Here is a 27,298-nt window from a genome sequence, read left to right as displayed (position 1 = left end):
CACTCTGATTTGGATATTGTAGGTACGAGGTACAACAACCTGCGCAGAGACAGTAGACATGTTTTCATCTTGCAGTGATTTATTATATAAAAAAAGAAACTAAAACAAAGATCATCATTATGCTCCGAGTTTACAGTGGGAAATAATGCACTTAATCTGGGATATTAGAGGACTCAAATAAATCAAAATACTGTACAGAGAAGATTTATAGAATCAATCTATATCAAATAAACATTGAATGTTTCATTTACCAGCAATGTCAAGGTTCAAGTGTAACAGTTGTTCCAACATTATTATCATAACAATTTGAGTGTATTACTCAAAAACAAAAACATTCATGAAAATAAAACATCTCTTAAAACAGCCTTGAATTGAACATGACTAATGACAGCAAAATTACTTTTGTTTATCGTATAATCCATTGAAATATTTAGATAAGGGAAGTCGACACAGTGTGCCCAGTACATACATACATTTAAAAAGGAAAACATGTTTGAGAGTGCACATCAAATGAAACCTAAATTTCATTTTTAGGAGAAAATGAACCATTTGCTCATTTTCAATTTTAATTTATCAAAAGCATAATTATTACAAGTGAAACATGCAACATGTTCCCATCTGATTCATTGGGGGAGATGTAGGGGTATACAGTACAATTGGATGACTGAATGCAGTCGTAAATTAACACGGAGCTTTTGCTTTTCACATGCAATGACGTTTAGACCCAGCAACACTTTGATATTTTTGAAATGTCTATAAAACACTTGAGTGCCATTTTAATTTGTATGAATGTAAATCTTAACAAGTAGTCAACTACGTGAATTCATTCTCAGAAACATTAGTAGTTCTTTAGGCGCACGTCAATCGTAAAAACTTGTGTTGTAAAACAATGTATTAGTCATAAATTTCAGTGTGGTTAGTTTCAGCTACCTAATTTCTGTTAGGTTTGGACTTTTCCAAACCACAAGTTATAACAGTATCATGTCAAGTTTAAAATACTGATTTTTATTTTTCCAAGTGTGAGCAGAAAATAAACAGATAAAGTGGCTTTAAAAAGTATTCGTAACCCTTGAACTTTCCCAGATCTTGTCACTTTCTGACCACAAACATAAATATATTTTATTGGCATTTTATGTGAAAGACCAACACAAAGCGGTTCATAATTGTGAAGTAGAAGGAAAATTCTACATGAATTTCTTTTTTTGTAATAAAAAAAAACTGAAAAATGTGGTGTGCAAAAGTATTCAGCCCTTTTCTTTGAATGCAACCAATTGCCTTCAGAGGTTGCCTGATGATTGCTGAATGATCAGCTGTTGACCTAATGATCAAATGGAGTCTGGCAGTGTGTAATCTAACCTTAGTATAAATACAGGTGTTCTGCTACGGCCTCAGAGGTTTGCTAAGAGGACTCTGGTCAGTAAACAGCATCATGAAGTCCAAGGAACACACCGAACAGACAGGGATAAAGTTGTGGAGAAGTTTTAAGCAGGGTTAGGTTATAAAAAGATTTCTCAAACTTTGAACATCTCACGGAGCACTATTCAATGCATCATCAATAAATGGAAAGCGTATGGCACAACAATGGACATTGAGAGGGTGACCTCCTACAAGTACCTGGGTGTTACTCTGAACAATAAACTGGACTGGACTGGATTACAAACACGGATGCCCCAATCAAAAAGGGACAGAGTCGCCTCTTCCTACTCAGGAAACTGAGGTCTTTTGGAGTTCAGGGGTCACTCCTAAAGACTTCTATGACTCTGTGGTGGCTTCAGCCCTCCACTATGGAATTGTCTACTCGGCGCAGATTCACCACCCGGGACAGGAAAAGACTGGAGCGCCTTCTCAAGAGGGCCAGTTCTGTCCTGGGCTGCTCACTGGACTCTCTGGAGGAGGTGGGCAACAGACGGACGCTAGCTAAACCAAAAGCTATGATGGACAGCCCTTCCCACCCCCTCCTGCCCGCCCTGACAGCACTGAGTAGCTCCTTCAGCCAGAGACTATTACACCCGCGCTGCAAGAAGGAGGGGTACAGCCGCTCGTTCCTACCGACTGCTGTCAGGCTTTGCAATTCTCAATGATCACATATGAAGAAAAAAAAACTGGGCACTTGGGTTGATGCAATATATCAATATGCCTTTCTTGATACTTGCACTATGTACAGTTTTTTTATGAAACAGTTTTGCACATTTACATTTGCACAGTATACAGTTGACATTTTTATTTTGTTATGCTTAGAATATATTGTTTTCTATCCTTTCACCCCCCCCCCACCCCATCCCCTTTCAAATTGCTGCTGTGGACTGCAAATTTCCCCATTGTGGGACGAATGAAGGTTTTCTGATTCTGATTAAAGCAAAACATATTCCTGTGTTAGAATGTCCCAGTCTAAGTCCAGACCTAAATCCAATCGAAAATATGTGGCAAGTTCTGAAAACTGCTGTTCACAAATGCTCTCCATTTAATCTTCCTGAGCGTGAGCAGTTCTGCATAGACGAATGGGCTAAAATTCCAGTCTGTAGATGTGCAAAGCTGGCAGAGACATACCCCAAAAGACTTGCAGCTGTAATTGCAGCGAGAGGTGCTTCCACCAAGTCTTGACACAGTGGGACAGAATACTTATGCACACCACATTTATCAGTTTTTTATAATAATAATAAAACAAAAATCGAAAGTCATGTATCATTTTCCTTCTACTTCACAATCGTGAACCGATTTCTGTTGGTCTTTCACATAAAATGCCAATAAAATGTATTTATATTTATGGTCTGAATGTGATAAAATGTGGGATGTTTCAATGGGTATGAATACCTGTACTTTTTCAAGCCACTGTTTACTACCCTTTTGGCAGCTTGGCCCCTATGCACATAGCTGCTCGTCACTCACATATTTTATTATTATTTTTTTTGCAGCAGCACTTGTTGATTGCTGTTATTTGTTGATCTGATTTGCCCAAAATGAAATTAATTGACACAACTTAGTCAACAAAATACTCGGGCAAAGTGTCAACTTCATCCCAACCTTTTGAAAGAACCTTTCACTGAAGGTTTGTGAAACAAAGCATTCTGTTACGCATCTTCTTCCTTCCCTTACGGCTTTTCTCTTCAGGGGTCGCCACAGCAAATCAGTGCCCTCCATCTTCAAAGGTTTGTTTTGGCCTAGCTTTTACGTTGGATCCTCTTTCTGACACAACCCTAAGCGGTGGTATTTTAGGCCCTAAAACTCCAGCTCCTCTGAAAAGGGTTCGATGGTTTCTTTAGGTTTAAAAAAAGCAGATGTGGTTTGAGGCGAGGGTTTTTCTCAGGCATGACAGCAGCTCTACTTTCATCCGAGGGGAATCGATTGCGGTAGATTTCGGGATAAGACTTTTGAAACTGAAATAAAAGTAGGTATAATTAGTAAAGTAAAATCGGAGAGTGTTGCATTCCCTCAACTGGCATATTAGATCTGTATTTGTTCTCATGAGGGTATACCTGTTTTAGTCTTTTCTTTTTGTCCTTGGCAGGAAGCTCTTTGTCAGAGATCAGGCCTTCCAGTAGCTCCTGAAGAGGAATCTGGGTACCAATCACCTTTGGCTCCTCTGACACCAGTCGTCTAATCTGTTTGTAAAATGCTGGAGATGTGCTGAAGTCTGTATCAGAACCTGCATATTTAATCTGGTAGGGGGGGTGGGTACAAAGGCAAGTGAAAGTTATGGTTGTCCGGACATGACCAAAGAAATGGTTGCCTTTCAAAAGGCAAATCAGCTCCACCCCAAATATTGTATGGAAACTTGATCACATGAAATCATGTTTTCCCCTATAACTGAAATAAGAACAAGATTAGGTATGTGTATGTATGTACAATAAAAGTGGAAGAAAACTGTGTCACTGAGTCAGTCTTTGTGTGAAAGCTGTTTATGTAATGTCCATCAGCGCTATCTCTCACCGTCTGGTTAGCATGTAAATATACCTGTTAAGACCCTACCACACTGTAAGGTGTGTTCTTGTGCTTGCTAAGGGGAGACACATAACACAGTCCGTGAGTCATTCAATATTTTTGTACTTTGTTAGGAAAAGAGGACATGTGCTCGCTGCTTTAAAAAAATACAATGAAAGGCTACTATCCTGACAAAGACCAACTGCAAATACAAAATCATGAGGAGCCACATATGTTCAGATACATCTTGTTCAGCATATCGGCTGAAAAGCACAGACCAACTCTTGCCTCTTCAGGAGAGACTCGATCCTCTATTTACAGTGCTTCAAAGTAAAAGTATTTGTCATGTTATCAATCAATGTTTGGCAGAGTTTGTCCACGCTAATGTTTAGGATAATCAAACAAGTGTAGAATAAAAAGGTAACTTAAGAAAGTATAAAATTTTTCTGTCCCTTTGTTAAAAAGAACTTGCCCCGCTGGAAAAGCGGCTAATCAAAATTTGGGAAAGCATTTTTTTTGACTCATCATCACACAAAAGACATATTACTTCCAGACCTGTTAAAGAGCAGAATTACTCAAACAGAACCCTCCTGACAAAAATTGGGGAAACGATTCTGCAAAAGCCCATGATCCCCCCCTCCCCCACCACCAAGGAAGAAAACAAAAAAATAAAGAAGTACTAATACTTATGTACGGTACTGTTATCACACATTCCAAAAAACAACACTAGGTATCTCATCATTCGCAGATTCATCATGTCCATACATTCCAGAATGATACAGACCTGAACTCTTCGTAGGTGAGAAAGGTGCTCCTCAACTTGACAGCGCAGCTTGTTGGGCACTTGAAAGATGGTGTGGTGATGCTCCATCATGAAAGTAACCAGTTTTGAAGCCAGCAGCTCATCCAAGTCCATCTCATCTGGGGAGCCCAAAACGCACTGCGAGAACATTTGCACCATCTAGGCCAAAGTGAGGAAGTTCATGAGTACCTGCATTATATCAAGGATGGCTCTGAGAATTTAACGTATTAAAGCAAGCTACATGAAGTGCCTTGTTTATTCACTCATATTTTGCCCGTGCATGCACCGTGCCCATGTGAGCCTCATGTGTATGCGTGTGAGAGAGAGCAAGAGAAAGAGAGAGAGAGATTTACTTCTTCTTTTCGTTTCGGCTTTTCCCTTCAGGGGTCGCCACAGCGAATCAGTGTCCTCCATCGAACCGTTTTTTTTTTTTTTGCATCTTCTTTTCTCACACCAGCGACCTTCATGTCCTCTTTGACAACATCCAGAAACCTCCTCTTTGGTCTTCCACTCAGTCTCCTACCTGGCAGTTCAAGGCTCAACATCCTTCTCCCGATATAGTCAGTCTCTCTCCTCTGGACATGTCCAAACCATCTCAGTCTGGCCTCTCTGACTTTGTCTCCAAAGCCTCTAATAAGAGTTGTCCCCCGGATATATTCATTCCTGATCCTATTCAACCTGGTCACTCCCAAAGAAAACCTCCACATCTTCATCTCTGCTACCTCCATTTCTTCAGTGGCACTGTCTCTAGGCCAAACATCAAGGCTGGTCTCACCACCGTTTTATACACGTTTCCTTTCATCCTAGCTGAAACCCTTCTATCACACATCACACCTGACATGTTTCTTCAGCCGTTCCAGTCTGCCTGGACACACTTCTTCACCTCTTTTCCACACTCTCCAGTTGACCTCAAGTACTCAAAATCTTCCACCTTCTTTATCTCTTCTCCCAGTACCATCACTCTTGTCCCTCTCATTCACACACATATATTCCGTCTTGCTGCGACTGATCTTCATTCCTCTCCTTTCCAGGGCATACCTCCACATCGCTAGTTTCTCCCCCAGCTGTTCCCTGCTCTCGCAACAGATCACAATGTCATCTGCAAAAATCATGGCCCAAGGAGATTCTTGTCGAGCATCGTCTGTCAGCCTGTCCATCACCATAGAAAATAAGAAGGGGCTCAGAGCTGACCCCTGGTGGAGTCCTACCTCCACCGTGAATTCATCCGTCACACCAAGTCATAATACATGTCTTGCACCGCTCTGACATACTTCTCTGTCACTCCAGACTTCCTCATGCAATACCACAGCACTTCTCTGGGCACCCTGTCTTTCTCCAGATGTACAAAGACACAATGCAATTCCTTCTGACCTTCTCTGTACTTCTTTATTAGCATTCTTACTCGTACTCTTTTTGGCATGAAGCCATAATGCTCCTCACAAATGTTTACTTCTGCTGTCTGCTTTCATTGTATGGCTCATCAACTTTATTCCTCTGTAGTTACTACAACTCTGCTTGTCGATGACTTAAAGTCTCCCTTGTTCTTAAAAATGGGCACCAGTACACTTTGTCTCTATTCTTCAGGCATCTGTTCACCATCTAAGATCTTGTTGAATAACCCAGTCAGGAACACCACTGCCACCTCTCCTAGACACTTCCATACCTGCATTGGTCTAATTGGTTAATTGATTAATCTTACAAACTCCATTGCTTGACAGCACGAATGATATTTAATTTAGCAGACCAAAACATGATCACAGCCTTTATGGAATTTTTAATTACAGCCGCGTAAAATATTTGGCATACTGTATATAAATACGTTTGCATGGCAATTTCTGAAGAACAAAAAAAGGAACAAACGATGTACTGAAACAGAACAGATTGTATACAACGTCCTTTTATTTGCACATTGTAAAATACAAAACATACAGCTAGTAGTCTGGCTAAAATTTCTAGTCCTCCTCTCAGGCCAACTTGACATTGTCCACAATTTGGAGGAATGTCTTCCTGGCCTGACATTATGTTCTGGCCCAGTGATCATCTGTTGCGCGATCTCTATTTTCTGTCAATCTAAGGTCCCATTCATTGTGTGGATTCCTTTGGCATAGAAATGCAAAATTAATAACAGTTGGTAAAAGAATAGTTATTTGTATTGACATGGACGAACGCTGAATGAGGGCTGTTGCTTAGTGGACAGATGAAGACCTTACACATGCATTGCAAACTTCCTTAGCAAGTCCGTCCGTGTAAATCCCCAAAACCTGCAGAAAAAATGTCAGTCTGGTATAAGAGGACACGTCAGTATGCAGATATCTGCATTTTATCTTAAACAGTGCTTTTTATCTCAATGTATTTATTCAGATAGATTGTTTTAGTTTTGATTTAACATGGACTACATTTTGTTTGAATCACTCCTGTGTTATTTTACCCTTCGCATAGTTGTAGATACATGGTGCATATTACAGTGGCTGACAGCTCACAACATCAATGACTGTGTACTGTATTTGGATGAATAACATTTGTTTTATGGTTACGGTACTTGCATGAGTCTTTGTCGATTGTGAGTAAAATATGTTGTATAGGCAGACCCTTGGAATTAGTGTGTGCTTGTTATTCCTTCGGTTAACTAAAAAATATTGGTGATAATTGCGACAACAGGAGACAAACTACAAACATGAGGTGATTCAGAAAGTCAAATACTGCGCATATTTGTACCCCAGAAATAGTAGCGTAGCTCATCTGGGACTCATGAAGAATCGCTTGGTTGTTTTCCATACAAACGCAAAATGAGGAACAGCAAATTAGTTGAATATCAGTGACATGACATTAAATTTACCAGGACAGGCAATGCTAGAGTCGCAGGAGATGCTGGTCTTCTGTATAGCAGATGATGCAGAGCTCATGCTTCCTTCACTTGAAACTGTCTCCAAATATGCATTCACAACTGTCAATCAAAATACATGACAAATAAAATCAGAATTAACTATTACATTGGATGTGCTTGTAATAGTGAACGTTACATCAAACATCTTCTCACATTGAATTAAATTTATTTAAACTGTAATGCCACTTTATTTGTGGGACATGTTTCCATGGTATGTCAATGCATTTTTTTACATTAAAAAAGAGAATATTACAGTGGCTGACAAAAAAAAATATCTATAGTTTGTGTAAATAAATCCTCTACCCTGCTTCATCAATGGTTGTGTGATGAAACTTGAAACAGTAAAACCTTTTCAGTGCAGTGTGGCGGTGTCAAAACACGCACTTGCACTAAATAGACTGCTGGCAATTATGCCAACAGATAACACACTACATGACAATTTTCTAGAAAATATTTACTGTATTTCGTGTTTACCTTCGAAGTGGCAGAATCCATTGATCCGGTGTCCAAAAGTAGCCCATGGTCGAGTTGGTTGTATTGTATTGTATCAACGCTGATTTTCACAATGGCTGTTGTGATCCATGGGGTTTTTTTGAGGGGGTGTTTTGTTTCAACTTTTCATGTTCCATGGGCTTGTTTTGCCTTGCGAACTGTATTAAAGTCACCTAGTTTAGCAGTAATAAGATGGTGCCTGGGCGTTTCTTCTGGCCAATATAAAGTTGCACTGGTAACTAGCAGACATTGCTCCAAATTGTGGAGATTGTCAAGTTGGCCTGAGAGCAAGACTTTAAAAATTCATCCAGACTTCTGCGTGTATCTTTTGTATTTTACAATGTACAAATTAAAAGATGCAGTCTACAATTCATTCTGTTTTTCAGTGTACCATTTGTTCATTTTTTTCTTTCACAACTTGCCATGCAAACACATATTCGTACATTTACCAGCTATATTATGCTGCTCCAATATAATATATAATTTCATTCTTCTGTTTCTCCCTTTCATAATTTGCTGCTGTAAATTGTGAATTCTTCTATTGTGAGACACACCAAGATTTTCTCATCTTATGTCTTTGTTCCTCCAATAATAATAATAATAATAATAAATGTCATTTTAAGCGCCTTTCAAAGCCCTCAAGGAGACTTTAAGTCACCGACAAGCATAGGTACTATAATAAATAAAATACAATCACAAATAGAATACAATAAATATCATACAGTTATAAATAGAAACAATAGAAAGAGCTCCACAGAAAATGCCATTTTAAATAGGTGGGTTTTGAGATGGGATTTGAAGGTGGGAAGAGAATCGATGTTATGAATGTTAGGAGGAAGTTTGGGGGCAGAGCAGCCCTGTCCCCCATCGTGCTGAGACGGGCAGGGGGGCATACAGATTATAAGTGCCTTGCACGCTGGGTCCGAGAGGACATTAATTTTACCTGTGCTGCATGTCATGCATATTAGCATATTTGACAATAAAGCCGACTTTGACAGAGGTGGAGGGAGGAAGAGGATCTGAGGGAACGAGACGGAGTAGAAATTTGAAGAAGGTCAGATAGGTAAGGGGGCGGAGGTTATGGATAGTTTTAAATGTATAAAGAAGAATTCTAAAGTTGATTCTACATTTGACCGGGAGCCAGTGGAGCTCTTGGAGGACGAGGCTGATGTGGTGAAAGGATGAGGTTCTGGTGATGTCTTTCACCATTCGCATTTTTGTGAAAATGTTAAAAAATACTCGGACGGGACTGGGGGGTATTCTTCCTCCACTCGACATAACTACTGCCACGCTTTGCTACGTATAGTGTATTTATTTTTTAGCCAAACAACCCATCGACAGATCGTCGATCAAAGATCTATTGCACCACTAATTAACTGTTTCACTGCCATTCACAAATTTATTCAGGAATTGAAAATGCGACGCAAAGCGCCGTTCCCGAAATAATTCGGGTTTTGTTTATTCTTGCTTGGGTCTGGCAATGTTTTTTCCCTTCCCCAAGGGACAGCATTTCCCCTTTTTTCCATGTTAACGCTTTGTTCCTGCTTCAGCTGTTGTTAAAGTGCTAGAATACAAATACATTTTATTTATAAGTGCCTTTCAAAACACTCATATAAATCAAAATGTATGTATTGCTTGGTATTTTGGACACCCACCCTCATTTCAAGCTCATATAACTCCAGACCCATGTAATTTAGGAATTAACTCTTTTTTCTGATGAAGGAAGAGAGTCTAAGGTTTGTTATGCTACATTGAATGTTTATGTAGTCCTAAAACTCAATATTATGTGGGTCCTGGAATTCCAATGACAATGCCAAAAACCCTGGCGCTGGAGTGGACACATTTTTGCATGTCTGGCAGTGAATGAGTTAAAACGGTCATCCACCTTTAAGGAATATTGGTAACAGCACTGGTATTTGTGTGTGCGTGTGCGTGCATGTATGTGAGCATGTATGTCTCTTACCAAATATTTGGCGCTGTAAAATGATGAGCTAAACACATAAAGAAAATAACTCTTAAGAATCCATACCAGTGTGCGTGTGGCAATCGTGTCATTGAGTGGCGGCAGACGGGGGTTTTGGGAGACCCGCGCCATGAGCCTCAGCAATAGCTGAAGATGACGTCGATTGGGTGGCGACAGCAAAAGAGTGCTGACTTGAAGAGCCTCAGTGGCCAACTCTTGCTCCTGCAATAGACCTGGGGAGGAAATCCAGCAGGCAAGGATAATATTTTCACTTATGGAGGTACAGATCCCGTCAAAATGGGTTAGCTCACTGAGAATGTTGACAAAGACTTCATAAAGATGAAAAGTCAGTAGGGGCTCTTTTAGTCGCTGATAGTAGTCGACCACGGTTTTCAAGACATCTCTCTCAAATCCCGGGTAGACCGGTTGTTTGGTGTCATTGCCATTAGGCCCTTAAACAGACAAAGAATATTAATTGTGTTTTGACTTTTGTTCCATTCACTGTGAAATATAATCCCACATAAAAGGACCGGTGTCATTCGTTTCATGACTGTCCTCAAAAGTAGTCACTTTGACATGACAAAATACAAGGTTAGAAAAGGCAGGAGAATAAAAACTACACAATGTGTTTTCAAAAAGTTCCCCCCAACGGTTGTTCTCAAAAGGAGGCATTTGGAGCTCTCTCTGGGAGGATGCAAGACAATCATTGAACAAGTTATGTTGAGCAGCTTGTTCAAGAGCTTGGTATTTCCCCAGTGTCTGGGCAGTCACGATGGTACCGGAGTATGATTTGCAATTGAACAAAGGAGACGGGGGATGTGGAGAACGGCATATTAAAGTAGATTACACAGTATGCCAAAGAGACGTTGGCTATTATATAACTTTTGTGTGCAATAAATGTCGATTGAATCATTATTTAAGTACCTTTGGCTACATATTCTCCAAGGAAATATATGGACTACTGTTTGAGTGGAAGGCAAACCCCATTGTCGCAGTCCACAGGTGTCAAAGCCAAGGCCCGCTGGCCATGTTTTTGCACATCTACATTTGCACAGTATACAGTTGACATTTTTATTTTGTTATGCTTAGAATATCTTGTTTTCTATCCTTTCACTCCCACCCCAACCCCATCCCTCTTCTATTGCTGCTGTGGACTGCAAATTTCCCCATTGCGGGGCGAATAAAGGTATTCTGATTCTGATTCTGATATCCGGCCCGCCACATTAATTTATTCGGCCCGCGAAAGCAAATCAAAGCATGTCAAGTGCCATGATAATTGTTAAAGTCTGAACCAAAATGCCACATTGTCGTGTGTAAACCACAATAACAGTCATTATTCTTGACTTCAGATTTGAAAACTAGTTATTCATTAATTTGTTGTGCGTTTGATATGTAGTATGTAGAGGAGATGAAACATTCCAAAGGTTTCCTCAAATTCATAATGGCCCTTGGGAGGAAACCATACGTACAATGTGGCCCGCGTCAAAAATAAGTTTGACACCCCTGTCGCAGTGTCTTCCACTCTGCACAATATTAAAAAATAAAATATTGGCCTAATTCTCACAAACACTTGGCATTGCGGTGCAATTACAATCATGTATTTTTACTGTTTGAGGATGTAATTCATGTTTATCAGTCAGGCGTTTTGACCCTAAACTCATCTAAACATGTTAATGTGGAGCCCACTTTGTGCACCAGTGCACAGTTGTTATGGGAAAGTAATTGCCCAAATGCTTCTGTGTTAATACAGTAAGTTTTACAGGTATCATTCACACAAATGCTGTCTGTAGTAGTCTGAAAAAAAAACAAGTGTAGACCCAGTGCCTTTTTTTGTTATTGTTTTCCCATACAACTTTGCAAATAAGAGTATACTTACAGTTGGCCAAACATTTCATTGCTGATACCACCCAGTAGGGCATGTCATCTGGGAAGACGGGAATCAGAGAGATAATAGTCAGATATATAATCACATCTAAACTCCCGGTACCTCGAAATCCAGTCCAGTGCCATTACCATCATCGTTCTCCAACACAACTATGCCCGACTTGTTGATGTTGAAGACGTTGTGAACTATGTATTTGCCTTTCACATTTGCTGGATTTAATACACCATCAAGCGTTGTTAAACTCAGAACTTTCTGTAAACTGAAAGTCAATTCACGTTGAGAAAAATAACAAGACGGAGAATGTCCGTAATCAACATTGGAGAGATTGGTACATACTGTGCAGCTGTCATTGATTTCCAGATGTGGTCCACTTCCTTGGAAGTAATATCTTTTCTGCGAATGAGCTTGCATTCATGCACATCCCCAATTGCCACACTGTGCCTTTTTGTCCAAAATTCGGAAGTCTGTTAAATAGGACAGACATAAAAACTTTTTTTCGCCGAAGTTCAAACATTTTGGTTCATCTACCACAACCATAGATTAAAGAAAACTATGAATAAATATGACAAGACTAAGAAAAGAACATAAGACTTTAAACAATTGCAGAATAAACACATACACACGCACACACAAATGTAAAAATTAAATATGGGCAGAATATGTATGCACATCCTGATTTGAAGGTAAAGGAACAGAAATGTGTTTTACAAATGGACAATTAGGGGGCTCATCTGATGTGCTCTGGCAAGTCATTCCACAGTTTGGGATCCACACCCATGACCCGCTTTGAACATCTACTTTGATTTCAGGGCGCACAGAAGAAGCTGGTTATCTGACTTAATGTATGGGGCAGGAGCTTAGGCATGAAGCAGGAGCGTAGGATTGTACCAGCGCAAGGAGTGGCAAAACAATCTGACAATGAATTCCTAATTCCTGAGGTAGCCATTTGAGAAAGGCTAGTCGATGTGTTGTCTGGTCCGCCTTACATGTTCTAGTAAAAAAGAGAGGAGCAGCATTTTGAACCGAGTGGACATATTTGAGGTAGGGCTGGCTGACTTAAATGTAAAATGCATTACACTGATGCAATTGAGTTATGATAAAGGCAGGCTGAAGAATTGAAAGAGCTGTCGTGCAAGAAAAAGCGGCCAAGGGCGACATGAGATGGAGTCACCACTGTACCAAATTGCTGATCCAATTTAAAAATTACAGTCCAACCTAAACCCCCCAAAAATAATTTAAAAAAAAACAAGTTTGAGGCCGTTTCCTACACATTGTGTGGAAAGGGGTGTAGGCTCATAGGTCGGAGTGGGGTGGTGCACGTTGAACACGGCAACCGAAAACCATCTCTTTTTTTTCTTGAAAATCTAAAAAAGCATCAAGGTCAACCAGGCTTTTGTGTCTTCAGTTCACATGTGCTTCAAAGAAGAAACTGTTTTTTTTTTCGAAGTGACACAGAGTAAACGTTGAGTGTCATGAGAATATCGACAGAAGGAAATCGCATGCCTGCACAAGGTGAAGTCCAGGGCCAGCAAATACAATGGGAATAATTAGTGTCCTTGCGTAGCTTGCGGCAGGATTGGTTATATTTGGTTGCCCTGACAACTACATCCAACATTTCTTTGGGGTTGTTGTTTGGTGAAAGAGTATGTTTCCATCTGAACCATAACATGGATCTTTTTTTTCCCTTTAGATCCTTTCAAATTTTAAATATTTTCTGAAAGCTTTCTTCAGTTGGTCAAAGAGAGTGAGTGAGAAAGAGAGAGAGATAGTGATAGAGCGAGAGAGAGAGAGAGAGAGAGAGAGAGAGAGAGAGAGAGAGAGAGAGAGAGAGAGAGAGAGAGAGAGAGAGAGAGAAACTACATTGTCTGGTTGGCTCTATTTTCAATGTGTCAACTGTCGGTTTACAAGGTGTCAAACAGATCATTGCAATGTTAATTATTGATGATTGGGATGTCTTTTTTAGTTTTCATGGTGTTTGTTGGTGGAAATGAAATAAAATGATTATGAACATCAAAACAGGCCGTTGTCATCATCATCATTATCAACCAATTTATAATGTTGCCCTCTTCTATTTTTTTTTTTTAGTTTGCCCGCTTTAATGATTAAATCTCATGCTTGACAAAGATCCACCCATCTATCCTCTATCCTGCTTACTCACTGGAGTCACGCATGTGCTGCAGCCGATGGCGGCTGACTGGGCTAGAGGCAGCGTACATCCTGAACTAATCGTCAATGGGACAGAAACAAACAACCACTCACACGCACATTCAGGTGTCCATACAATTATGAGCATGGGGCCCAACTTATCCTGCAAAGACCACAAGTAGCCCATTCGGTAGTTGCAAAAATTGTTTACTTGTCACGAAACAGCGTCAACTTCTGGGAATGTTGTAGAAGTGATCAATCCAAAATGCAAAAACCTTCTTAGATTTTAAATTAATGAGATATGCAACTTGATATTTACATGCATCCCTCCTCCATTGCTTGATGTCTAAGTGTAAGAAATCATGAACAGGATCTGTGTGTTTGTACACACGACCAGTTTCTAGTGCTATTGAATTTGAAACTGTAAGTGTTGACTGGCGGTGTGTAGCTGGAATCACTTCACAACGTTGGTGTTGCGGCACCATTGCAAATTGCTAGCTCTAGTTCATGGTCCTTCACGTAAACTGATATCCTCACATGTTGTCATTAAACAAAATCACAAGTTTCAAATGAAGAGCACAGAAAGTTTGTGTTTTATTTTTACTTTATGGTCACTGTGAAACCCAGTCAGGCGATGGACGAGCTAGATGTTACCTGGGAGCTATTAGAGCTAAAAAAAAAAACATCAGAATGCGATACAGGCTTGTTGGGGGATATATGCTATCGACTACAGTTGAACTTTTCGGAAGATGTGTTGCCTTACAGCTAGCGTAAATGTAACCCCAGGTTTAAAAACAGAATGTTTTGTGTTTACATAAATGCGTGTATGTTTTTTTGTTGTACGTTTAGTTTTACAAGAACCTCCAACTAGGTGTCATTAAACTGCTTGATGCACATCCCGGAAGGCAGAATCGCATGCGCTCCATTCTTGGCACTCAACAACATTGTGCATTCAGAGCACTCTATTTTCCGGTGTGTAAGGCGCATCCAAAAGCCTTCATTTTCTTTAAAAGAAGACCCTGCACCTTATACGCCGGTGCGCCATATATGTGAAATAATAGTGAGCTGATATTGAACAGTTCTCGAAAATACCTTCAGCAGCCGCTGACTCTATTTACTCCGGAGAAATAATATGTGGTGCTTGTTGGGATATATAAAACGGTGTTTCATTTTGGTAATCTCTTAAAATTACTTATTCAAGTGGAATGTTTTTCTTGATTTCCCCATCATTTTCCATTTTTGGCATAATGATTCTACATGGAAAATGTGGCGTTTTTTTGCATGTTTTTATATTCAGTGTCTCAACAAATCGCTTATTTCTGAAAATGTTAATACCAAAATATTCCATGAACGTCCCTAAGGAACATAAATGTTTTAAAGGAGGATTGGTAATCTCTGAATACTATATTTATTATTGTATTGTGATAAACCCTGCTAAAACCCTTTCATATTTTTGATATAATAAAAAATACAAAATATACCACACATTATACTATTCTGCAATTTCTTTTTTTGACACCAAAAAAGGAAAATTATGGCAAAATCCTGCTTTAAAATGTTTTTCATTGAAGGTGCGCCTTTTAATCCGGTGCATTTCATAATGCAGAAAATACACGTCAATAAGTATACTGTAATTATTAATAATAACATGATTGTGCTTTTAGCACAAAATGTGTCTGATGTTGAGAGTATTTGTGATTACTCACTCACATTAATCAGGAGCAAAGGGTAGCTTCTCAGTTTCAAAATGATTGTTGACCACTGATCTAGGCCAATCCAGAACGCTACAACTGATGCACAAATTGCGGTAACCAAGATAATAAGATATTGTGGGGTATAGTAGAAAAAATGTTGTATCAAACACACATCCAGCCGGACAAGAAGCACATCAAAGTTCGGGAGTAGTGAATTGTCAAGAACTCTGAGTAAAGCGGAGTTTGTTATATGCAGCATTTTAAAACAAAACAATACTTAGAATACAACCTCCACATTCAGTCGTGAATTTTTTTGAACGTTCACAACTGTGACAATCTCACCATGCTTGACTTTACAGGTGCTGCGTTCTCCTGCTGTGGTAATTCCTCATAGTCATCCCAGCGGATAAGTCTTGGCAGCTCAGTGCAGTGTCGAGACAGAGGTCTCAATGGAATAGACTTGAGGGGAGACAAACTGGGGAATCTAAAAGAAAAGGAGACATCAATGTTCTCAGTGATATACCATACACACAAAATCACATGTGACTCACTGCATCGCACAACTTCATAAAATCCACCATCACACAATTTCCATTAACGAAACAACCGCAGTGATCATTGTCAATTCATGCAACAGAGGATAGCATATGCACTTTTCCAAACAATGACAAGTTTTTTTCCCCCTCCTGATGATCATAATGCTGTGAAAGAGTCACTAACAAAAGTTAGTAAAAATATTGGAAGACAGAGAAACTGAAAAGAGACAAAAAACATATTTTTTCATTCTGCAAGGAGAGGAACATTTCATACCACTTTAGTTACATACTTTGCTTCTCTCCTCTTTCATCTATAAGTACTTCAAACAAGAAGGTGCATGCAGGAATATTTATGTAAAGTGAGGTGGTTTTGGATGTCTCTAAATTAAGAATGTGCAAAAGGAGAAATGGACTTCGTTGAAATGCAGCTTTTATTTTTTCCAAGGTTATTTGTTATAATTGTATTATTGTCCGTGTTTTATGTCATGTGTTCTGCTGTATTCATTCATTCATCTTCCGGACCGCTTTATCCACATGAGAGTTGCAGGGGGCCTGGAGCCTATCCTAGCCGTCTTTGGACACTAGGCAGGGGACCCCCTGAATTGGTTGCCAGCCAATTGCAGGGCACACAGAGAACACAACAACATTCACTATTACACTCACACCGAGGAACAATTTGATGTGTTTAATCAGCCTACCATGTATGTCTTTGGAGTGTGGGAAGAAACCGGAGGAGAAAACCCACACAAGCCAGAGGAGAACATGCAAACTCCACACAGAGAGGCCAGAGTGAGATTTCAAATCACAAGCTTTGCATTACCTTCTGCTGTATTTTTTTTTAATGTTATATTCAATGTTCTATAAAACGCTTTGTTACAACTGCGGCTATTGTAAAAGCACTATACAAAAAAAAAGTACAGTAAAGTCTCGTTATATTGATATTCTCGGGAGTTAGAAAAAATGTCGATATGTCCGTCCTGCGCCGAACTGCATTAACAAAAGCCGCCAAAAGAGGGCATCCAAGCGCCATATAAGAAACGGAGCTGGCCATGAGCTCGCCATTTTGTGCCTCCTTTTTTTTTTGGGGGGGGGGGGGGGGTGAGATGTTCCCCCAATCTTGCCTCAAAATGGCACATATAATTGTTTAATCGATTGCAAACATGTATGCTTTCCTCTTCAGAACGACGGTGTATTTGAATCATATTCATAACTGGATGTGTAACAAGAAAGCATAATATCCGAATCTGAAGCCATTGTTTGGATTCACAAGCAATGCAAGACGTCTTGGCGTGAAGTCATTTTTATTGGTGTTTTGCATTTGAATAAAAAGTGACATCGGTTGTCCTTTAATACACATTATGGAATGTATGGTAAACGATTGCATTCATATACAGTACAGTGGGCATGTACATAACACAACAGGAAAACTACATCTTACTGTATTATGTATGCAATTTAAAAAAAGTCATCAATCTTCTTCTACTTCCCATTTTTACCTTTTAACACAAACACTTCAATCTCGTGCGCGACACACGAGCTAGCATCTGAAAATGAAAATGGCTCTGCTACACGGGAGCTGGTCACGTAACAAACTCACGTGACCAAGTCGACCAATGGCGCGACCAATGGCATGTATCGATATAAACATAGCAAAATGGCCGGCAGGAGATGAAAAAGAGCACCGTAGTAACCGGATTATCGTAAAAACCACGAATCGTACTACGAACTAATTATACATAAAAAGACTAGAAATGTGCACGGGAAATGAAAATAGTGTCGTAATAAGCAGTATTATCAATATAAACGATATCGATATAACGAGACTTTACTGTATTGCCTTGTACAGTACTGTATCAATTTTAGATTTTTTTTAATCCTCCCATTAACAAGCACAGGGGTTTCAGCCCACACCAACTGGTTGATGCCCTGCTCAAGGTCAATTCATGGTCCTTAGAAAGCCAACGTGTGTCTCTGGTGTAAGCAGTCCAGTCTCACACCTGTCCAATAAATAGTTTACCTGTACAAATGACTGTTGTCTTCAAAATCCTCCATCCCATGACGCCCCTTCATGTCTTCGATGACATGAGCCTTGAGGAACTTCCTGAGGAGCTGTAAAGTCTGGTACCGGGTCACCTCTGGTCCAAAGTTGCAGTTGTGCCGGAGAAGCTGATGCAGGTAATCCACAGCCTCCGATCCTGAAAAAGTGCAGTCGTAGTAGCGGAAGTGCATCCAGTGTCTTCTTATTGGCATGCCACCACGGAAGAGTTGAATGGTTTCATTCCACTATAAAATAGGAAACAGTTCAAAATTGAGCAAAAAAAATAGGCATCCTCTAAAAACGTTTTCACAAAGTTTGCAAAATGAAAACATTTACTTGCTGCACTTGAAACCGAACTTAAAAGACTTTCAAGATGCAACGATCCCATCCCACTTATCCTGACATGCTTAAGCTTATCCCATCTGTCTTACGACAGCCGTAGTTGTGCACCTCAAACTGATGGTCGCCCAATCAGAGGGAACACAGAGACAAACAACCATTCGCGCTCACAATCACATCTAGGGACAATTCTTAGCGTTTAATTCACCTGGTATGCACATTTTTGTAACGTGTAACCGGAGAAAACCCACAAAGACCAGGGTAGAACATGTACAACTCCACAGGGAGATGATGTGTGTATTCTGTCCATATTCAGTCATGCTGTACAATTTCACATGCCCGCAGAGAGGCCTTTTCTACATTTTCTGATAGGATTTACCCTCAAAAAGCTCACGGGCCGTGCTGTTGCATATCCCATACGTCTTCAAGCAGTTGCCCGGGGACACTCTAAACCGGTTGCCACTCAATCACAGGGCAGACAGACGAATGTTTTTGGAATGTGGAAGGAAACCAGAGTATCTGGAGAAAATATCTGTCTTGAATTAGTTTTCATGGTACCATTTAACATGTACTCAGTTCGACTGATGTTTTGGGCGACAAATGAGAGGTGAAGTGCTGTATTTATTTATTTATTTTATGAGGGGCAAAGTGCACTGTAATCAGCGCATGTGATGTTGACATGGGTGGCAGGGGAGAAGTCAAAAACGAAAATGACGAGTTGGAATTAACATAAATGCGAGCAGGTACGTTCACTGACAAGTGCCAGATGTTTGCTGCTGAAATGGGATCGAACAAAGGCCCAGTTGAATAAGCAAACAATAAGACATCACATTCATTCATCTGTGTTTGACTGCTATGCTTGAGGTCACTAGACTGAGCAGTATGTTGTAATGATATGAGCAAATCATATTTGCATGTTCAACTGTGATGCCTGGCTATAGACCAAAGGAGTATGCGCGCTCCTGCAAGTCAGTCTGATGAGAGCCTACGAGAGCCACACATGTCAATTGCCTTCTCCCTCCAACCAACACAGCCGTCCTACTAAAGAACATCAACTATATCCAGAAGTTGTATCATTTACCGAACCCGCTTACACAAAGCAACACATGGTGTTAGAATTGGTCTGGAAGACAAGAGGACGATAAAAGGATTTGGAACGGAGGAAAGACATTGAGCACAACCCACGGCAGGAAACGGTAGAAATGGAAGCTTTACGTCCACCCACAGCTCTGCAGCTAACAGGTAACGTGGCTGAAAATTGGAAGAGATTTAAGTAATGTTTTGAACTGTATTTGTCTGCAATTGGAGCTGATGAAAGCCATTTGAAGGTGAAAGCATCCATGTGTTTGCACGTTGTGGGAGAGGAAGCTCTAGAGGTCTACAATAACTTCACATTTGATGCTGAGGATGACAAGATGAAGCTTAGAAAAATAATGGAAAAGTTTGAAGCTTACTGCATTCCGAAACGCAATGTGACGTTTAAAAGGCACATATTCTTCACATGTGTACAGACAGTTGGAGAAACTATTGACCAATATGCAAATGAGCTGAGAAACAGACCAAAGACATGTTAGTTCGGTGGATTAACAGAGTCACTGATCAAAGACAGAATAGTGTGTGGCATTACAGATAATAAACTGAGAGAAAGGCTACTCAGAGAATCAGATCTGGACCTGGAAAAAGCCTTAGCATTGTGTAGAGCCACTGAGACTGTTAAGTCACAGGCTAAAGAGCTGCTAAATGATTCTAGCTGCAACGTGGATGCAGTGGAAAGAAATGCACACAGATCCAACAACAACTAGACTGCTGATTTGAGGGCAAGAGTGAGACAACCCAACAAATATAGGATATTCAAACAAAAATGTTGTACTCGTTGTGGTACGCAACATCCCCCAAAGCAGTGTCCAGCATATGGGAAAATATGTAAAAACTGTGACAAAGCAAATCACTATGCTCGTTGCTGCGGGAACCAAGAAATCAAAGGCAAGGTAGATGCAGTAGATGATCATTATGAAGTGGAGGAACTTTATGTGAATGCTGTAAAAGATGAAAGAGAAGAAAGAGATTGGATCACTACGCTGAAAGTGAACAACATTCATCTAAAATTCAAATTGGATACTGGAGCCAATGTGAATGTCATTTCAGAGACTGATTTCATGAAGATCAGACCGAGACCAAAAACACATAAAGCAAACATGAAAGTAACAGCTTATGCGGGTGCAGTCATACCAATTAAAGGAAAATGCATTGTGAATGTGACACATAAAGGCCAATTACATAAGCTATCTTTCATCATAGTTCCAAGGGATGTGCAGGGTCTACTAGGATTGTCGGCGTGTGAGAGACTACACCTAGTGAAGAGAGTTTTTGTCAGGGACAGACAAAAAGAGACAGGATATGATCAACTGATGGAGCAGTACAAAGACTTGTTTCAAGGGTTAGGAACACACAATCAGAGTGGACAAAAGTGTGCCACCAGTCATACATCCATGCAGGAAAGTCCCATTTGCTCTACAAAAGCAGCTAAAATCAGAATAGGACAACATGGAGGACAGGCATGTGATAAAGAAAATTGAAGAGCCGACAGACTGGGTGAGTTCCCTCGTTGTCGTAAAACTCAAAATATGCCTGGATCCCAGAGATCTAAACAGAGCCATCAAGAGAGAACACTTCAAGCTACCTACTCCTGAAGATATTATGGCACAGTTTTCGAGAAGTATTTCAGCAAGCTAGATGCTTCTTCAGGATTTTGGCAAATGAAGCTGGATGAGCCAAGTTCCAAACTATGTACTTTCAACACTCCGTTTGGAAGATACAGATTCCTAAGACTACCTTTTGGAATTGCTTCAGCTCCTGAAGTTTATCACAAAACAATCAACATGATATATGAGCACTTGGAAGGAGTTGATACCTCGATGGATGACATCATCATTTGGGGTGCCATCAGAGCTCAACATGACGAGAGACCGAAAGCTGTGCTAGAAGCAACAAGAAAAGCAAACCTGAAGCTGAATAAAGAGAAATGTCAGCTAGGTACAACAGAATTGACATTTCTGGGAGATATCTTAAGCAGTGAAGGTATCAGACCAGACCCACTAAAAGTGTCTGCTATAGAAAACATGCCAAGGCCACAATGAAAAATGTGCAACGGTTTAATGGGATGATCACTTTCATGGGAAAATTCATACCCAACCTGTCACAAAAGATGGCCCCACTGAGACAACTAACTGAGAAGAAGATAGAATGGCAATGGAATCTTGAGCATGAAAAGGCATGGAATGAACTGAGGAAGCTGCTCACAGAGGAACCAGTACTGAAATTCTATGATCCGGAAAAACCAATCAAAATATCATCGGATGCATCACAGAGTGGGCTTGGTGCAGTACTTCTACAAAAACATGAAGACTGGCAACCCATAGCTGGATGAAGAAGTCGAAGCTTACGTACACATGATCACAAGTGCATTGCCAGTTGCAGATGCAAAGATGGAGATTATACGGATGGAAACAAAGATGAGACACTGAAACAATTGAAACAAATAATCAAAAATGGATGGTCCGAAGTGAAACAAAATTGTTCACCAGACGCAGCAGAATATTGGAACTACAGGATGGAGTTATCTGTAGTGGATGACATCATATACAAAGGCAGTAAGATTGTCATTCCAAAGACTTTGAGAAGTGAAATGCTTAAAAAAGATCCATGAAGGACATCTTGGAATTGAAATGTGCAAGAAAAGAGCACGACAACTGATGTTCTGGCCTAGAATGAATCAAGACATCACAGATCAAGTGTCGAGATGTACAATTTGCCTCAAATATCAAGCAAATCAACTGGCAGAACCACTAAACCCACACCAAGCACCAGAAAGACCATACCAGAAGGTGGGTGCTGACCTGTTTTTGTGTCAAGGTAAACATTATCTTTTGGTCACAGACTACTACTCCCCGTATCCAGAATTTCCCTGTATTCAGTAATTTCATCTGTGCTGTATGGATTGGATTGGATATGCCTTTATTAGTCTCACAGTGGAGAAATTTACATTTCACAGCAGCAAAGTGATGAAAGGAATGAAAGTAGAAAAACAAAATACATGAGCTGCTGGAAAGGCAGCCACTCTCGCGGCGCCGTCTTGAAGTCAAAAGAACGGAAAAAAACTAAATAACAAATAATATGACAGCATAGAGACAATATGACAAAACAAACACACAGAGAGACATTCATTCTTCAGGACTTGCTGTACCCTCTTTGTGATGACATGAAGCAGTTCTAGATGAAAGAGGAGAGGATCAAAGCGTCTTTCCACCAGTGGATCAGGGACATCATGGTGGAATGTGCACGTCGACTACAAGCTAAATGTTGAAAGCAAACACGCAGCTGTAGCATCCATTGACGAAAAGAGATTGTCTCACTTCTCCTGTTCCACATAAATCTGCTTCAATTCCAAGCCGCAACAGTTCCACATACGCATCGGCGCTCTGCGCTGACACTCCTTTCTTCTTATCGCGGGTTCCTCAAGCCATGCATCCATCCAGCCGCAGACTGTCCAACAGCAAAAAAGCACAATGGCCCCTTTGGTGTCTAGCGATGGCAGTCGAATGGCTCCGACATTCCTCCCATTCAAAAACAGTACTGGCATATTCATGGTGCCGAAAAGGCGCAACCGCTCAGCACAGTCTCCTCCTTGATGAATGTCGTGGTCAAAAATGCTGAAAAACAACCTGTATCCGTTCCACACGATGCACAACAACACAAAGTGACAAAAGAAAACACAAAACAAGACAAAAAAAAAAAAAAAAAAAAGCAAGGCTCATGAGAGCACTTGCTGAGGCTGCCTACTCGGGTGCCATCTTGGACTTCACTATGCCATATATATATATATATATATATATATATATATATATATATATATACACACACACACACAGTAAAGTCTCGTTATATCGATATTCAAGGGAGTCCGAAAAAATATCGATATAACCGGGACTATCGATATATCCGAGCCTGTTTGCATGTAATTTTCTCAGTGCGTGCATAGAAATAGTATCGATATAACCGGGACTATCGATATATCCGATATCGATATAACGAGACTTTACTGTATATATATATATAAATATATATATATATATATATATATATATATATATATATATATATATATATATATATATATATATATATATATATATATATATATATATATATATATATATAAAATATGCCATCATATTAGCATATTTGACAATAAAGCTGACTTTGACTTTTGCAGACTGCAAGCTACAACAGCAGAAGCAGTGATAACATGCATGAAGGCCATATTTGCTCGAAACGGGATTGAAAACCAAGTGTTTTCTGATAACGGTCCACAATTCGCCAATGAGAAGTTTAGAAAATTTGACAAGGAGTGGGACTTTAAACACATAACCTCAAGTCCACATTATCCACAATCCAATGGATTAGTGGAAAGTTCTGTCAAGACCGTGAAAAGGCTGATGTACAAGGCAAGAGACAGTGGAACGGATTTCTACCAGAGCTTGCTGGTGTATCGCACAACGCCGCTCAAGTGTGGTATGTCCCCGGCCCAGCTACTCATGGGACACGTGCTGAGATCCAACTTACCCATCCCGGAAAACCTGCTAAAGACAAAGGAAGGGGAGAAAGTGAGGAAGATCAAAGAACAACAGAAACAAAAACAAAAGTTCTACCATGACAGAGGAACACGGAACCTACCTGAACTACACACCGGTGACCAAGTACGGTACAAAGACAAAACAGGCACATGGTCACAGAAAGGAACTGTTCTGCGTCAGGTCCAACCAAGGTCATACAACATTCAGACAGAGGAAGGTGCTGTTTTAAGAAGAAACCGCTGAGATCTTCTCAAAGAACCAACCATAGCAAGTCAACGAACAGAGACTGGAACAGAGACTGTTGTAACACCACTAATTCCAGGACATGCTATCCGAAAATCCTCAAGGAAAGTGAAACCACCTGAGAGACTGATTGAAACCATTTAACATGTTTTTCTAAGTGATCATGTGGTGAAAAAAATGATGTGAATGTTTCATTTATTGTTGGAAAATTTGTAAAGACTTTATTCAAGTTTAAATTTGCTAATTACTGACATAATAAAACAAACATGCGGATCAAACCTCTAAAGATGGAGGACACTGATTTGCTGTGGCGACCCCTTGAAGGGAAAAGCCGAAAGGAAAAGAAGAAGAGACTGACATAATTAAATTCATTACATTTGTTACGAGCAAAGAATTCAATTAAGAAAGGGACATGTAATGATATGAGCAAATCATATTTGCATGTTCAACTAGTGATGCCTGGCTATAGACCAAAGGAGCATGCGCGCTCCTGCAAGTCAGTCAGATGAGAGCCTACGAGAGCCACACATGTCAATTGCCTTCTCCCTCCAACCAACACAGCCGTCCTAAAAAAGAACCTCAACTCTATCCAGAAGTTGTATCATTTATCGAACCCGCTTACACAAAGTAACACATATGTAATATTTAGCTTTTGAACAAACCAAGTAACTATGTTTTAGAGTTGAGGATTCTGCTTTGATTGATCCGGACATGATGTGCACATACTGAGGTAAACAAGATCAGGGGTGGACCATTTGCTCTGGGGTGGACCGCCTGCTTTGAAGATTTATTCATTGATCACAAGGGCTGGGTTTTAAGAAGCATCCGCCTCAAAAGATACCCGAAGGTATATTTCTGCAGCGTTTCATCTTGATAAATAGACATTTCTAACCATTCATTGTATTGCACAATATTGTCAAATGTTACCCACTCTTCCATCCATTGGGAGCCTGGCCGTCCTTGAAGAGGGAATTACCAATCCGCGGTCCCTTCTCAAGGTTAGTGAGGCTTTTTTTGTGATTTAAAGTTTCATAAATAAATTTGACTTGACACAGGATCATTGCTACACATGTTAAAGGTAACAAGAAGCAATACTAGTACAGTACATATTTCAATGTTTCAAAGGTGCTGGTCGGAAAACATCTATGAGAAATAAAACTACAGACTGAAGTGACATTTGCTTTCCTTTGTGAAATTAATACACCTGTGGAACTGCTCTTTCATTGCCCTCTTTCTTAAATTGAAGAGATAGAAAGAAATATTTTGTTGAACCTGGATTATCTGATGAAGGGGTATTATTCAAAACATTGTCATATTCATGTAAAACTTGGAAAGATAGTTTCTTTTATGTTTTTCTTTTACCTTCCCATACAGAGAAGGCATCATATAAACGAGGACTCCCCAATATTCATTTATTCACTCATTTTCCGGACCTCTTTATCCTCATTGGGGTTGCTGGGGTGCTGGAGCTTATCCCAGCGGTCTTTGGTAAGAAGGCAGGGGACACAAAAACAAACAACCATTTGCGCTCACAGTCGCACCGAGCGACAATTTAGAGGAAAAAAATAACCTGTGGGGGGGGGGCACCGGAGGACCGTGGAATACCTCTACACCTAAATTATGTTTGCACTCATGTTTTTCACAAAAGGGGACTTTTCACAAGAGCAAATTTTCTTTTACACGTAAACACACACGCACAAAACTCCACACAAGTAAGCCGGAATGAGGTTTGAACTCACGACCTCTGTACTGTGAAGCGTGCTAGACACTCCAAGATATGCAATAAATGTATATGAAATAATATGCTTTGAGATAGCTTCGACCGTCACCGTCTAATAAGAGAAAAATATCAATGAGCATTACCAACACTATAGAAGCGAAGTGATCAGACTACGTTAATATATTTCTGCAGGGAAAAAACATTTTTTCTTTAATAATATCATAAAGGTGTTTTCTTTTTTGTCTGTGTTTATATCTCAATAATATTGAAATTGAAATGTCGCGCATGCCTGTTTTCCCAATACAAATTGTAACGTTACAATATGCAGCTCTACTTTTAAATTATTCGAGTTTTAATGTCTATGGCATGTTTAAGTATATGTTCACACTTTTGAGAGTGGCACGAGATCCCCTTTTTGGAAATGAAAATATTTACGCCACCTTTAGTACTAATGCAACAACAAATGTATATAAATTAGATTTGCGTAGAGACTGCTTACATGGGTTGCTCAAGATCCATTCTTCATCCTACTAGTTATTAAAATTGAGACTCTTGTTTCGATATGGTAACATCACTCACCAGCTTTGTCGCCCTGTATGGACCTGGCCCGATAACTCTTCCTTCCATGGCAGGTGATAGATATATTTTAGTGGTCCAAAAACATTGAAATAAATTGCTTTTAGTCGATTCGACTAACGACGACACTCCGGACGAGACAGAAACTTTGAATTTTTACGTCACATTATTTGAATAACGTGATTGGGTATGGTACTAACCACGCGACCAACAGTGGGCGTAACGCGTTGGAGATGTTGCTGCGACAACATGCCAACAGCGAACATTTCTGCATGGTGAGTTAGCAACGTTCGCGATACCCAGGCATATAACAATTCTGCTCCCGAAACCAGGGACTGAACTTATTTTTTTGTGAGTTGTATTGCAACAGTGAGTTGACAACAGCACACGCAGCTCTCATAAAAACAAACCCACTCGAACTCGTTCGACA

At 40.0% G+C, this 27,298-nt stretch overlaps 1 protein-coding gene across 2 annotated transcripts; it reads right to left on the bottom strand.

Moving 5' to 3' along the window:
- Nucleotides 1-6: 6 nt before the first annotated feature.
- On the bottom strand, nt 7-27,017 carry LOC148896225 (DEP domain-containing protein 1B-like). 2 transcript variants are annotated; one of them, XM_088998133.1, is made up of 11 exons: nt 26,872-27,017; nt 18,337-18,602; nt 16,126-16,267; nt 12,281-12,408; nt 12,073-12,203; nt 11,936-11,983; nt 10,371-10,511; nt 10,126-10,292; nt 4,703-4,879; nt 3,474-3,656; nt 8-3,374 (listed from the first exon to the last, which is right to left on the bottom strand). In XM_088998133.1, the coding sequence occupies exons 1-11, from the start codon at nt 26,917-26,919 to the stop codon at nt 3,210-3,212; spliced, it is 1,596 nt and encodes a 531-aa protein (XP_088854259.1). In that variant the 5' UTR covers nt 26,920-27,017; the 3' UTR covers nt 8-3,209. The 2 variants fall into 2 exon arrangements, with proteins under 2 accessions (XP_088854258.1, XP_088854259.1); XM_088998132.1 differs by having other exon boundaries at nt 7-3,374; nt 10,126-10,511.
- Nucleotides 27,018-27,298: the final 281 nt, after the last annotated feature.

The sequence above is a fragment of the Hippocampus bargibanti genome, linkage group LG06 (genome assembly GCF_051943395.1).
Source record: "Hippocampus bargibanti isolate YZ-2025 linkage group LG06, ASM5194339v1, whole genome shotgun sequence".
Classification (NCBI taxonomy): Eukaryota; Metazoa; Chordata; class Actinopteri; order Syngnathiformes; family Syngnathidae; genus Hippocampus; species Hippocampus bargibanti.
This window is presented reverse-complemented; position numbering and strand designations above follow the sequence as displayed.

Coding starts and splice junctions, on each gene's coding strand:
- LOC148896225 (XM_088998132.1), bottom strand. CDS start 26,919: ATGGAAGGAAGAGTTATCGGGCCAGGTCCATACAGGGCGACAAAGCTG. Junction 18,603..26,871: donor CATACAGGGCGACAAAGCTG/GTGAGTGATGTT, acceptor CCTATTTTATAG/TGGAATGAAACCATTCAACT. Junction 4,880..10,125: donor CGATTGCCACACGCACACTG/GTATGGATTCTT, acceptor ACTTTGGCCTAG/ATGGTGCAAATGTTCTCGCA.